Genomic DNA, 11802 nt, shown 5'->3' on the forward strand with positions numbered 1-11802 from the left:
GTAATACAAATTTGCGTACAGAATGATTAGATACATATCCGGCTTCGACAAAATTTCCAGCCAAAAGAAATCAATATTTTATGCGAAGTTATGCGGCAAATCCAAGTCCCATTGTCTCAAGGCTACCCATTTTCAACCACAGATTCTGTGTCCCAAACACGCTGTAAAAAATATTGGGCAATTGGAATTCCTTGTTAACTGCTTAGGTGATCGTATAAGAAACTGGCTTGCAAATATAAGCAGTTGTGGTTGAGCAATACGGCCCAGGAGAAAAATTTCTGGTTGACGCTGGTTGTCATGCAACTTTTTGTATGGGAGCCCCATACAAAATGCGAAATCGCCGTTCAAGTCATGTGCAAACTCCCATTGAAAGCCACCAATCTTGACTAAAAACAGTCGAATTTTTTATATATGAGAGGGCTTATGATTTTACGGCGTCTGTGAAAGACACAATATTTTTCGGTCAGACGAAGAATGGGTTTTGGTCGAGTGAAAATGGCCATTTTTGGTGTAAAACGGCCCCCTGGCGATAACTTTTGACCTAGTACTTTAAGTTCATACACGGATTAGTGTGGACGTGGTGCTCTACTCGCTATGCCGGCGTGTTTAACACAGCGGAGATTTTCATCAATAAGTAACGCCGCTCGCCGGGCAAGTACGCAGCTATTATCCTGGGTGGACACTTGGATGGATACTCTGCCTCGGGCCGCGGTCATTAGATGTCCGTTTACGCCTCCCAGAATGAATGCGAGCACACTCGCCGTACAGTCGTCCAATCCAATTATCTACATTCCAATTCTAAAACGAAGCAAAGCCTCAAACAACGCCACAAAACACAAGCTTTTTTTACCTTCTGGCCTTCTCCCTCTTGTACTCGTTCGCAGCCTGACCCTCCTCGCTCTGGATCATAGCCGTCAAGCGCGCCATCTTCGCATGGTACTCCTTGCTGGTCTTCTTGTCTTCTTGCAGCTTCGCTCTGGAGATGAAGCGGGCGTCCTTGCGGATCTCTCTCACGGCACCCTTCTTCTCCCGCTTGTGCTGCGCCTTCAGCTTGGACATCTCTCGGCGGTCGTCGTCGGGATCGTAGTGCTTGTCCATGCTGTAGTCTGACTCGAACTTGGGTATGTTGGATGCGATGGGTAGAGGCCGGTGGTGGTGGAGTTGTAATGGGCGGCGCGAAAGCTGCGCTTGGGAGAGTCTGGAGGTGAGGTCTTTGGAGGTGGCACGGAGCTTTTTCTGTGGACGGGTCAGCAGGGCTCGAAGGGTATTGACAAGATGACAAACCTTCAGTTCCGAGCTCAGATGACCGACACATGCCTTGCTCGACATGTGGGTTAGAACGTCGTTCACCGGCCCGAAGACATCGAAGAAGGCGGTTTTCTCAGCCCAGAGATCGGTCAACCGCTCCAACAGACCGAGCAGGGTGTAAAGAAGCGCTGAAGGCGTATCTTCCGAGGGTGCAAACATATCCGAGAAAGCGAGTTTCCGCGGCTTCCAATCATCCGATGCTTTCCTTATCCGGAAGTCATCCGACTCGTTGTAAGGGAATTGGCCTGGTACTTCGGCTTGTGCTACAGGAGCCAGAAGGGAAAGCGCTTTGAGAATAAATGTGATAGCTTCAGGGACGTATCGCTTCGAGAGTTGTTGATACTGCTAATGATCAGCACTACCATTCATGTGGTAGGAGAGGAACAACAAACCTGAGAGCACATAGTGACCAAATATGATCCTACCGCGAGAACACGCACGGAATCAAGTGCAACCTGGCCCAGCCACCTGCACATGACAAGCATCGAAGGAGTCACAACGGGGTGGAAGTGATCACTGGTCGGGAAGATGGTTGAAACTGCGGTAAACAGGATCAGATCGCCGGCGTGTAGATCCTCGTTCATACGTGTGTCGTTGATCTGCTTGAGCTGGTTTCGGAATGCCGTAGAGACAAACTCCGGATAGGTCTTCGTCATGGCGTGCAAGTGGCGGATACACAGTTCAATTGCAGCGAAGGGAATCCTGGGAGCTGTGAGGTTGGCAATATAGATGATGTGTTCCAAAAGCACACCAGAGAAGTTCTATGTCTATCAGACCAAGATACGGAAAGATGGCAGTTTATGGGACCTACCTGAAGTTTTGCCTTGTTTTCTGCCGCAAGTTTCGCGTGGTGCAGGACTCGGATGCGCTGAACGACAGTCGGTGTGTCTTCCACAGCAATGTCCTTGACAATCTCCAACATCTCCTTATGTGTTTGCGGACAGGGGAAAGTAAAGGCCAGCTTTTCGTCGCGCATTGTCTCCTCTGTAGAGGCGCCTACTTTCTTAATGGCTCCACTGGAAGACAAAACATCCGCAAGGAAGTCCTCCTCATCCGAATCCACCTCCGCGTCCGAGCCAGTAACACTGTCGTCCTCATCGTCCGAGAAATCAACGTCGCCATCAACCATGCCGTCCTCATCAACATCCACGTAGTCGTCTTCTGATACCGCATAGTCTCCATCGAGGTAGTCTTCGGGATTTCCATGAGGCACGTCCCGTGGAACTGCGCCTGGAATACCGTCACCCAATCCATACGCAGCCGCTTCGGTGATTCTCTCTTCCTCCTCCCAGCCGCGGTCTTCATCCATGGCATCAGCGCCATCAGCGCCATCCGCAGGTCCCTCATCCTCACTCTCCTCCCCTCTCATGCGCCGCTGCCGAGCGTCTTCAAGCTTCTTCAGCCTCTCGCTCTCCGCCGCAGCCTTCTCTTCTTCCGTCTTAGTCCTGTCCGCGGGCTGGGATCGTTTGTCGAACATCATTTCCCTGACGGCTTGGTCGTACTCCACCTCCTTCTTCCGTAGTTCCTTGTCTTCGTCCGACGGTTTCGAGGCAATTGGCCTGTCAAAGCTCGGCATTTCTCCACCACCCAGTGGTTCATTATTCGCGCCTGAACCAGCCCCGGTCCTTGAGGGTTGTCTCGTGCCCAGCAGCGCCCATAGTTCTCCCATCTCCGCATCTAGCTTCTCTCTTTCATCCTCATCGTCCTCCTTCAGCTTTTGACGCTCATACTTGTGAAGCTTCGACTTAGCCATGACCTCCTTCATGACCTCTGCCTTGCTCTTCTTCCGATCAGGACCCTTCTCCTCATCATCCGATCTTTCCGCGTCATCCTCCCCATCCAACGGACGTTTCCTGGACAACCTCGCAGCCTCCCCATCCTCGTTGTCTTCCTCGCCGTCGAAGTCGTCCTTGAGCAGGCCCTGGCCAATTTCGCGGAGACCACCAAGCGATTTGCCGAAGTGCGTGAGCTCGTCCTCATCCTCGAGGTTGAAGATCTCGCCGCCACGCACGCGCCGTTGCTTCTCACGGGTGAATCGCTCCAGCATCCGGTCCTCGGGGGCCATGGTAGGATCGTTTTCTCCGAACCGGCGATCGACGATTCCTCCGACCTTGTTGCGCTTCTGCATCTCGACCAGCAGCGTCCTCTTGCGCTGTATCCGCCAACACGATCAGCACCCAACCACTAACCGCACAGAGAGAGAGGACGCACATGTTCCTCGCCGATAGACTTGCTTAAACCCGGCCTTCCCTCCTTGCCCTTGACCCGTCCCTGTCCCGAGATCTCATGCTTCGTCTTTGTTTTCTTGACCTCGAACGGATTGAACTCCTCGCGGATACTCTGCAGCGCCTGGTCACGGCTCACTCTGGAGTCGTTCTTTGCGTCGGCGGCGGAGGCGTTGCGCTTTGTCTTCGCCTTCTTGGGCTTCTGCTGCCCGGTTACTCCGGCGGTTCGGAGCGAGGCTTTGAGCCGTTTCAGCTGGGATTGGACCATTTTTCGAGTGCGTGAAGGAGGTTGTGGAAGGTCGCTGTCGCCAAACAACGGTTGGTTCTTGGGCTTGGGCTTTGGCGGGAGAACTGAAATTTCTGGCGCTAACCTAATGAGATATGGGCAGGGCCCAGCAGAGCCGCATGTCACGTGCCGTCTGATGGAGCTGCGAACGGTGGTGAGCTAAAAGCGCGAGTGTCTCCATGGCAGACACGGTATTGGTGCTTGTGACCGAGGGATGTAACTGCATTGCCAGCTGTTACAACATAGAGCTCTGGTCGTCCGTTCACGATCACCATACAATCGCAAGTAACTGACTGCGCGCGCCAATGGCGGGGTACTTTCTATACAGATCCCTGACTATGACCGCGTCGAACATGACAGACGATGCCCAACACGACCCCCGAGCGGAACGGTGGCATAGCATTGCATAGACATATCACGACTATGACCCGAGCGGCCTTGTCTCTCTCCGTCCACTCCCAACACCCACCGCACCACCAACACTCCCACAACCCACCATGTCGTCCTTCACCCTGCCGTCGCCGCTTTCGTCCAATAAAATGACCTGGGTAGTCGCCGGTGTGCTCCCCCGTCGCCACTCCCGCCCGCCCGCCCGCCCCTCTAACAGCCCACACGGACAGGTCTCGGCACCCTCATAGCTGTGTACACGACGTACTGGCAACTCGACAACTTCAAGAAGCGCACCATCATCAAGCCTTCGGGCGCGCGAAGCGTGGGCGTCGAGCAGTCCACGGAAGATGGTAGAACACCCTTCATGTCTGTCATCTTCGAGCTAAGCTCATCAGCTATTCGTCTCTCGACACTTGCGGTCCTCGCCCGCGGCGTTAATCCTGAGCTTCGCACCGCGTACGTCAAACTTGCCCCCGTCGTTGCCAGCTAGGCAGGTAGCTAACACCCCGCCCGCCCGCCCGCCCACCGCCAGCGCCCTCAAGATCCTCTGCGAGCGCGCGCTCAAAGACGAAGCCTTCGCCGTAGTCCTCGAAAAAGTCGAAGCGGACGATCTCGCGCGCAACTTCGTCGGGCTGCGGGTGCTCGCGCTGCTCGTACAAAACGGTCCCCCCCTCCCCCCTCCCGCCCTCCCTCCTCCGGCACATACTAACTCCCCCTAGCGACCCCGCGCCATCTTGTGCGACCGCGGGTGTTCAAAGCGCTGCTCGACATCCTGCGACGGGCGTCTCAGCCCTGCGATCCGCCGCACGCATACGCGATGCGGTGCCAGCGGGAAGCGATCTCGCTTTTGAGCCGGCTCATCTCGCTCGGCGACATAGCGCACAAGTTCGCGATCGAGGCTGGGCTGCTCGACTGGATCAAGGAGTCGCGCGTCGCGGGCTACGATACACTGTTTGCCGCGGTGTTCGATATGAACAGGAATGAGCCGATCGATCAGAATTTGTATGAGCTCCTGAATGCATTGCGTGGACGGGGAAATCTGGGGAGGGATAGTCTCGTCGAGCTCGGGCTGCTGAGGAATGGCAGGGGAACTACACCGTCGACGGGCAGGCCGTATGAGCTTAGCGATGAGGATTGGGTCGAGGTTGCGGTGGGCGGCGAGGGTGCGGGGGGCGCGGGGGGCGCGGAGGAGCCAAGGGAGACGCCGGAAGCAGAGAATCAGGAGGTGCAGTCGCAGGAGGTCGTCGTGGTGGTCCCCGTTCCTGGCCCGACGATGGAGGAGGATCCCATCGATGTTTTGGTTGTCACCATGTGGGGTTAAGACAATGTTGGGAGTCATAATGGGAGGGTTGTAGCTGATTAACGAGCGGTATACATGGATCCTGAGAGATCTTGCTTTTATTACATATCAAAGGGGGCGGATGAGAGAGAACATCACTTTGTTGTCGCAATAAAGGGGACGGAAACGTTCGTTACAACAGGCCCAAGTGTAGTCGTGCGAGTGACACACTGTGCTTGGCTGTGAGTGTGTGATCTACATATCTGCGGACTTGCTGTAAAGCATACGACCACAAGAATTGAGCCTTCAACGAGAGTCCGGCGTAGAGTGCAAGCCATAAAAAGACTCCCGAATCAGCCGCATAGGGCATCACTCGGCCGGATCTCATCGCACCCCTGCATCTGCCCCTGTCACCCCAGGAAACATCCGCTTGGCCTTCGCCGGCTAGTACTAGCAATTACCCCTGCTTTCCGCGGGTCCGCCAGCCCAGCTCGCAGCTCACAGCTGCGTGCATACCTCACCTCCCTCACCCTCACCTCCCACCTCCCCCCCCCCAATCCGCGCGCAACCTCCACCACGATGAAATGGCCCACCCCCTCCTCCTTCACCTCCCCGTCACCTCCTCCTCCAGACGAACCAACGGGCTTCTTCTCGCGCCGCGTCCGCTTCTACCAGCACACGTACACGTTCCGCGAGCTGTCTCTGGCGTGCGGCGCGGCGGGCGTGCTGGTTCTCGCCGGCTCCCACGTGTTCAGAAACTACTTCCGCCGCGTACCCACCGCGAATCATATCGCACACCACTTTTTGAGGAAGCGCAGTCTTCTAGGAAGGGTCACGAGTGTGGGCGATGGAGATAATTTCAGGATTTATCGTAGGTCTACTCCATGGCGAGGGGGGGGGGGGGGGGGGGGGGGGGGGGGCTGATGGTGGGGAACAGATACGCCCGGCGGCTGGCTCCTCGGCTGGGACTGGCTGCGGCCGATCCCGTCAGTGCGGAAAGACCTGAAGGACCAGACGGTGCATGTGCGGCTTGCGGGGGTTGACGCGCCAGAGTGTGCGCACTTCGGGCACCCCTCGCAGCCGTACAGCAGCGAGGCGCTCGCATGGCTGAAGGAGTATGTGGGCGGGCGGCGGGTGCGCGCGTACATCCACAGCAAGGACCAGTACGAAAGGGTTGTTGCGACGGTGTATGTCTGGAGGGGATTGTGGAGGAGGGATGTAGGCCTCGAAATGCTGAAGGCCGGGATGGCGGTGGTTTATGAGGCGAAGGGAGGCGCGGAGTTTGGCGGCAGAAGGGTCCAGTATGATGCTGCTGAGGCTAGGGCGAAGCACGCGAAGCTGGGCCTCTGGAAACAGGCGAAGAAGAAGAGGGTCTCGCCCGGGATGTTTAAGAAGTCGATCAGGGAGGGGAATTCGTAGGCGGGCGTGGGCGTGGGCGTCGGCGTGGGCGTCGGCGTGGGCGTGGGTATTGTGGTGGGATCAGTGGATGGCTATGGCGTTTAGATTGGAAGCATAACGGGCGGTGTTTGGTTTGGCTTTGGCTTTAGCTTTACGGGGTTGATGATTATGATATGGTGTACAATAATCCGAGGGGAGGACGTTTGTACATATATACCGAGCAGTTGAGCGCCTATTGTGAGGCGGAAGGCAGAAGGCAGAAGGCAGAAAGTTGCCATAGCAGGGAACGCATGTACTCGTCTGCTTGGCCCGCATATGGGAGGATGGGTCATGCCTACTCTACTCTACTCGATGGGGACAGGTGGTTGTGGGTACCAACACCGAACTTCGCACCCCCGAGTAAGCTGGCTGACCGCCGACTTCCAGGATCAAAGAACAGGAGGATATACTCTTCATTCTCACTCATGAACAACAATCTAGGCAGGCAACTATTCACCGCCATGACTACCGAACCAGCTCGTGAAGCATTTTCCAACCATAAACGCCCTAACAAACCAACTGTCTTCCGACCATGCTCTCGAGCTCGAGCTCATCTGGCGGCGATACCTACGGTATGCATACTTTACATACTACCGAGATGACATGGCCATCGGACCATCTCAGATCAAGATACCTAGTTCTAGCGCTTGAGTTGTGTTGCGATGGGTGCGATGTTGAAGCATGGTGAACTGCAGTTACGGCGGAGTTGTCGAGCGGGGGGGATGGGGGATCGCGAGTGCATTCCCATGATGCAATACCTATCACGTCCATGTCCATGTCCATGTCCATGGGGACCGGAACGTCCGTCGTCCATCGTCCATCGTCCAGGTATCTATCGTCCATCCCAGTCCGCGCGTCGAAGGATCTACACAGTCTACACATCCTTCCATCCGCGGTCTCTGGCACCTGCAGCCTACCTACATGACTATGTCTGTATGTAGATATCTCGTGCTTGCCTGTTTGTTTGTAATGCGGAAGCGAAACATCCGCACTCCGCTTTCCGTATTATACCCGTACCCGTGCTCGCGCTCGTGCTCGAGTCATGTCATGTACTCCACAATACCTATGCGTTTGGTGAGATGATACCGGTGGCTTGTGCTCCGATTCGCGAGGGTGGTATCTACGGTGTGTGCTATGTACGATTTATATGGTGCTATGTACACCCGTATCCTCGGTTGGTTGGCACATGCAAATATATACGATGTGAACGGGATTGTGAACGGGATTGTGAACGGGGTTGTAAGGGGTCGGGTTGGGTCGGGTGGTGAAGCAAGTCGTAGGTGGTACAACAACTGTCGGTGTTTTTTGATGCAGAGGAGGTGCTGGTGACGTTCTTCTGGCCGGTTAATTGCGTGTAGTTGAAGAGGTGTGGTGGTGGTGGTGGTGATGATGATGCGTCCGCCTCTTCCCCAATAGAATGGAGGCATGTGGAGGACTAGTAGGCACTGCCGTAGTAGAGTTTGAGGCGCGTGCAAGTGGATTCGGTGGCGGACGGGCCACCCCTCCGACGACGACGCTGAAGACCGTTGACGAAGAATTCCGAAAGCGCTGCGGTGGTTGAAACAAGAATCCCTCCGCATATGATACATAAATGGATGCGAAGGGTCTGGTTGGTCTCCGGCTCAACAGAACATCCGTCCATCCAACTGCTCGGTACTCTAAATCCGATAACTAGACCGCACAGACCAAGCAAGCACCCCCACCAAAAAATAATCGGGCGATCTGGAACTTTGGGGGGAAGTAGCGCGCATTGGGTTGGAGTTTCCAGCCATGAGAGATCCCCCACCCACCCCCCCTTAAAGTACTACTACTACTACTACTACGGCTCGCCTCCCGTCTTCCTTCCAATTCTTGTCATCGTCCATCGTTCTCAAAGTCAACTCTTCACCCCCCATCCACGGGCTCGCTACTTCTTCGTCGACATCAGGTTTCGCGACTGAACGTCGGCGTTGCCACTCGCCCCCCACCCACGACACGCACCACGATCACCCCGCGAGTCAGTCAGTCACAGCCGACCACCGCACACAGCCTCGAAGCGAATAAGTGCAAAGGCGAAGAAATAAACCTTTTTTCCTGCTCGCAACTTAATCGTCGCCCCCGTCGAGTTGAAACAACAAACGAAACAAAATGTCCGCCTCGACCGCAAACCACGCCCGCAAACTCCGAAAGGCCGCGCGAGTGATCCTCGTTGGGCCTCCTGGCGCCGGAAAGGGAACCCAGAGTGGAAGGCTCCTCGAACACTTCCGGTTGTCTGCTATTTCGTCGGGCGATATCTTGCGCGAGAATGTGCGTCGCTGCTTCCCCCCCTCCCCCTCCCCCTCTTCCTCCGACTCCCCCCCACCTATGTTCTCCGGAAGTCTAATTTTTTATTTTTCGGTGTAGATTCGCAACCGGACTCCTCTCGGCATGCAAGCGGAGAGCGTGATGCGCGGCGGCGGGCTGATCAACGACGCGGTGATGGTCAAGCTGATCGTGGGCGAGCTGTCGAAGCGCGGCTGGGTCGAGTCGCGGCCAACCACCACCTCCGGCATCACCGTGACCGGCGCGCTCGAGATCATGGGACACACATCGGCGGCGAAGACGGCACGGTTGGCGGCTAGCAACTGTCCTAGCTCGAGCTTCCTCCTAGATGGGTTCCCGCGCACCGTTACCCAGGCTGAGAGTCTGGATAAGGAGGTCGATATGAACTTTGTATGTCTCCCGCTACCCCCGTAGAGTTTGGGGTGGATGGAGTGCTGACGCAAGACGCATAGGTCGTCAACCTGAATGTCCCCCGAGACGTCATCCTCGACCGTATCGCCAACAGAATGGTCCACGAGCCTTCCGGCCGTGTGTACAACAACACCTGGAACCCTCCACAGGTGCCGGGCTACGACGACGTGACTGGCGAGAAGCTCACGAAGCGGGCCGACGACTGCCCAGTACGTCCCCCCATCCTCTCCCCTCCCCCCCTCCTTATCCCTCCAGCTCACACTGACTCCCCGCACAGGAAACATTCGCGAAGCGCCTAAAGTCGTACGACAAGAGCACCGCGCCGCTGCTGGAGTACTACGACAAGACCGGCCTGCTGTGGACAGTCTCGGGCAAGTCTAGCGACGAGATCACGCCACAGCTCGACGCCGAGATCTTCCGACGTTTCGGATAGTAGCTTGAGCCTACTGTAGCTACTATAGACGCCGATGAATGTACAATGTTTCCGTAGTTCCCTTGTTAATGGTTTCTCTCCCGGACCGGATCGGACTTGGGTGGGCTGGGCTGGGCTGGGTTGGCTGGGCTGGGTTAAGCTGGGTTAAGCTGGGTGGGCTGGGTTGGGATGGGTTGGCATGAGATGAGATGAGATGAGATAAGCTGCGGGTGCGGGTGATGTGTACGGCGTTCCACTTTCTATCTTTTTTTTTTCTTATTTCTTTTCTTTCTTCTTTTTTTCTTTTTCTATCTTTGATTGATGTTCTCCACGGACAACTGGTATACCTGTCTGGCTGTAAATATCAAAATGGGCGATCTGATGCGGGTTACGGTTACGGTAAATGCGAATTGGGAATTGGGAATTGGGAGTTTCGAGATGGATTATGCGTGACGACGTCTATATACACATGCCGCTGCCATCTGGCAGTTGGAACTTGGGGTATGTAGGATGTGGGTAGGATGTAGGTAGGATGTAGGTACCAGGTACCTTGCAGTCTCAACGGCTTTCTGTCTGGACTCTGGCGGGCTGATGAACCCAGTATCTATGGACCAGTTCGGGATTTATGTAGTTAAGCGCTTCGCTCGTGATCTTCTGTGAAGATCTATGCACGATAATAACGACAAGTTACAAGAGACATTTTCCAGTCCGACAAAGAACCTGGAGTAGAAGAATTTAGCAGTGGTTGAACTGGGTGGGGGTGGGGGGGGGGCAAGCTGGTGAGTGGTGGCGGTGGCTGTGGCTGTGATGTGAGATCGGTAGAGGATATGTTGAAGTTTCTGGGGTCGCCACGGGGGAGACCCTATTGCCGCGAGAAGATGAAGATGAAGATGAAGCAACGACGAGTCCATGACCTGAGATCGAAACTGAAGTATTGACCGGGACGATTGGAGTCGTTGAAACCGTGGAGATGTCCCATTTTCCTACAAAGGAGCTGCTGCACGAGCTTGTGAGTCTCCCAGGCGAGACAGATCTCCACCCTATCTCCACCCTATCTCCGCTCATTTTCGGCTTGGTCCACGCTCTGTTCCCGAGGATGAACCCGCCGGAAGTCAGGACTGACTAACTGCCGACCACCGACCACTGGGCGTTGTCGTCGGTAGAATGCTGCGGAGAGTGAAATAGGTATCATGAACCGCCACTCAGCTCAGCTATCTCAGGTGGCGAAAACTAGTGGTCAAACAGCTAGAATCAGTGCTGCTACTATCATAGTACTGTCATAGTAGCGCTACATGTACAGGATGAAGATATCTTACAAATACGTACAAAAACCACGAGTGTCTTCAATCTTCGCTGATCAATCGGTGACTGACAAATTATCTCTTTTACGTATCCGGTCACGCGCAAACGTTTGCATTCCTTTAGTCGGCAATAGCTGGTAGCTGGTATGATCTAGGTACTTTAGCACGGAAGGATTCTCTGGCAACAGATTTCATGCCCTATGTAGACCAGAGCCTAACCTCAACCGTTGCATTTCGAACTGACACACTGTCATGATTCATCCCGGATCGATCTTCGAAGATCTGAGTCTTGACTCTTGAAAAACCCTATGCATGGGTGAGGAAGATCTTAGTAGATGAGCCGACGAGGATCATAATAGGTAGTATTTACCTGGGTGAGCATACTTCATTCTCCTCTTCATATCTGCCCCCGAGCGGCTTTCGTGGGGGATGTTTGAACCAGACTGATAGCG

General features: G+C 55.0%; 5 protein-coding genes across 5 annotated transcripts; 4 read left to right on the forward strand and 1 right to left on the reverse strand.

Moving 5' to 3' along the window:
• Positions 1-640: 640 nt before the first annotated feature.
• BZA05DRAFT_406130 (nucleolar protein 14) lies at positions 641-3878 on the reverse strand. The gene is made up of 5 exons (XM_051484480.1): positions 3520-3878; positions 2120-3460; positions 1701-2069; positions 1285-1650; positions 641-1236 (listed from the first exon to the last, which is right to left on the reverse strand). The coding sequence occupies exons 1-5, from the start codon at positions 3799-3801 to the stop codon at positions 847-849; spliced, it is 2748 nt and encodes a 915-aa protein (XP_051337216.1). The 5' UTR covers positions 3802-3878; the 3' UTR covers positions 641-846.
• A 175-nt stretch (positions 3879-4053) lies between these two features.
• Positions 4054-5691, forward strand: BZA05DRAFT_132209 (uncharacterized protein). The gene is made up of 5 exons (XM_051478806.1): positions 4054-4377; positions 4440-4559; positions 4605-4665; positions 4742-4872; positions 4929-5691. Exons 1-5 carry the CDS (start codon positions 4317-4319, stop codon positions 5528-5530), a joined length of 975 nt encoding a protein of 324 aa, XP_051337217.1. The 5' UTR covers positions 4054-4316; the 3' UTR covers positions 5531-5691.
• A 326-nt stretch (positions 5692-6017) lies between these two features.
• On the forward strand, positions 6018-6937 carry BZA05DRAFT_132234 (uncharacterized protein). Its single transcript, XM_051478807.1, has 2 exons — positions 6018-6359; positions 6426-6937. The coding sequence occupies exons 1-2, from the start codon at positions 6068-6070 to the stop codon at positions 6905-6907; spliced, it is 774 nt and encodes a 257-aa protein (XP_051337218.1). The 5' UTR covers positions 6018-6067; the 3' UTR covers positions 6908-6937.
• A 1729-nt stretch (positions 6938-8666) lies between these two features.
• Positions 8667-10204, forward strand: BZA05DRAFT_406143 (P-loop containing nucleoside triphosphate hydrolase protein). The gene is made up of 4 exons (XM_051484481.1): positions 8667-9211; positions 9308-9616; positions 9679-9846; positions 9915-10204. The coding sequence occupies exons 1-4, from the start codon at positions 9053-9055 to the stop codon at positions 10068-10070; spliced, it is 792 nt and encodes a 263-aa protein (XP_051337219.1). The 5' UTR covers positions 8667-9052; the 3' UTR covers positions 10071-10204.
• Positions 10205-10228: 24 nt separating this feature from the next.
• Positions 10229-10571, forward strand: BZA05DRAFT_406145 (uncharacterized protein). Its single transcript, XM_051484482.1, has one exon. It carries the CDS (start codon positions 10289-10291, stop codon positions 10556-10558), a length of 270 nt encoding a protein of 89 aa, XP_051337220.1. The 5' UTR covers positions 10229-10288; the 3' UTR covers positions 10559-10571.
• The last annotated feature ends 1231 nt before the right edge of the window (positions 10572-11802 follow it).

Source organism: Tricharina praecox (assembly GCF_024521635.1).
Source record: "Tricharina praecox strain CBS 144465 chromosome Unknown BZA05scaffold_22, whole genome shotgun sequence".
Lineage (NCBI taxonomy): Eukaryota > Fungi > Ascomycota > Pezizomycetes > Pezizales > Pyronemataceae > Tricharina > Tricharina praecox.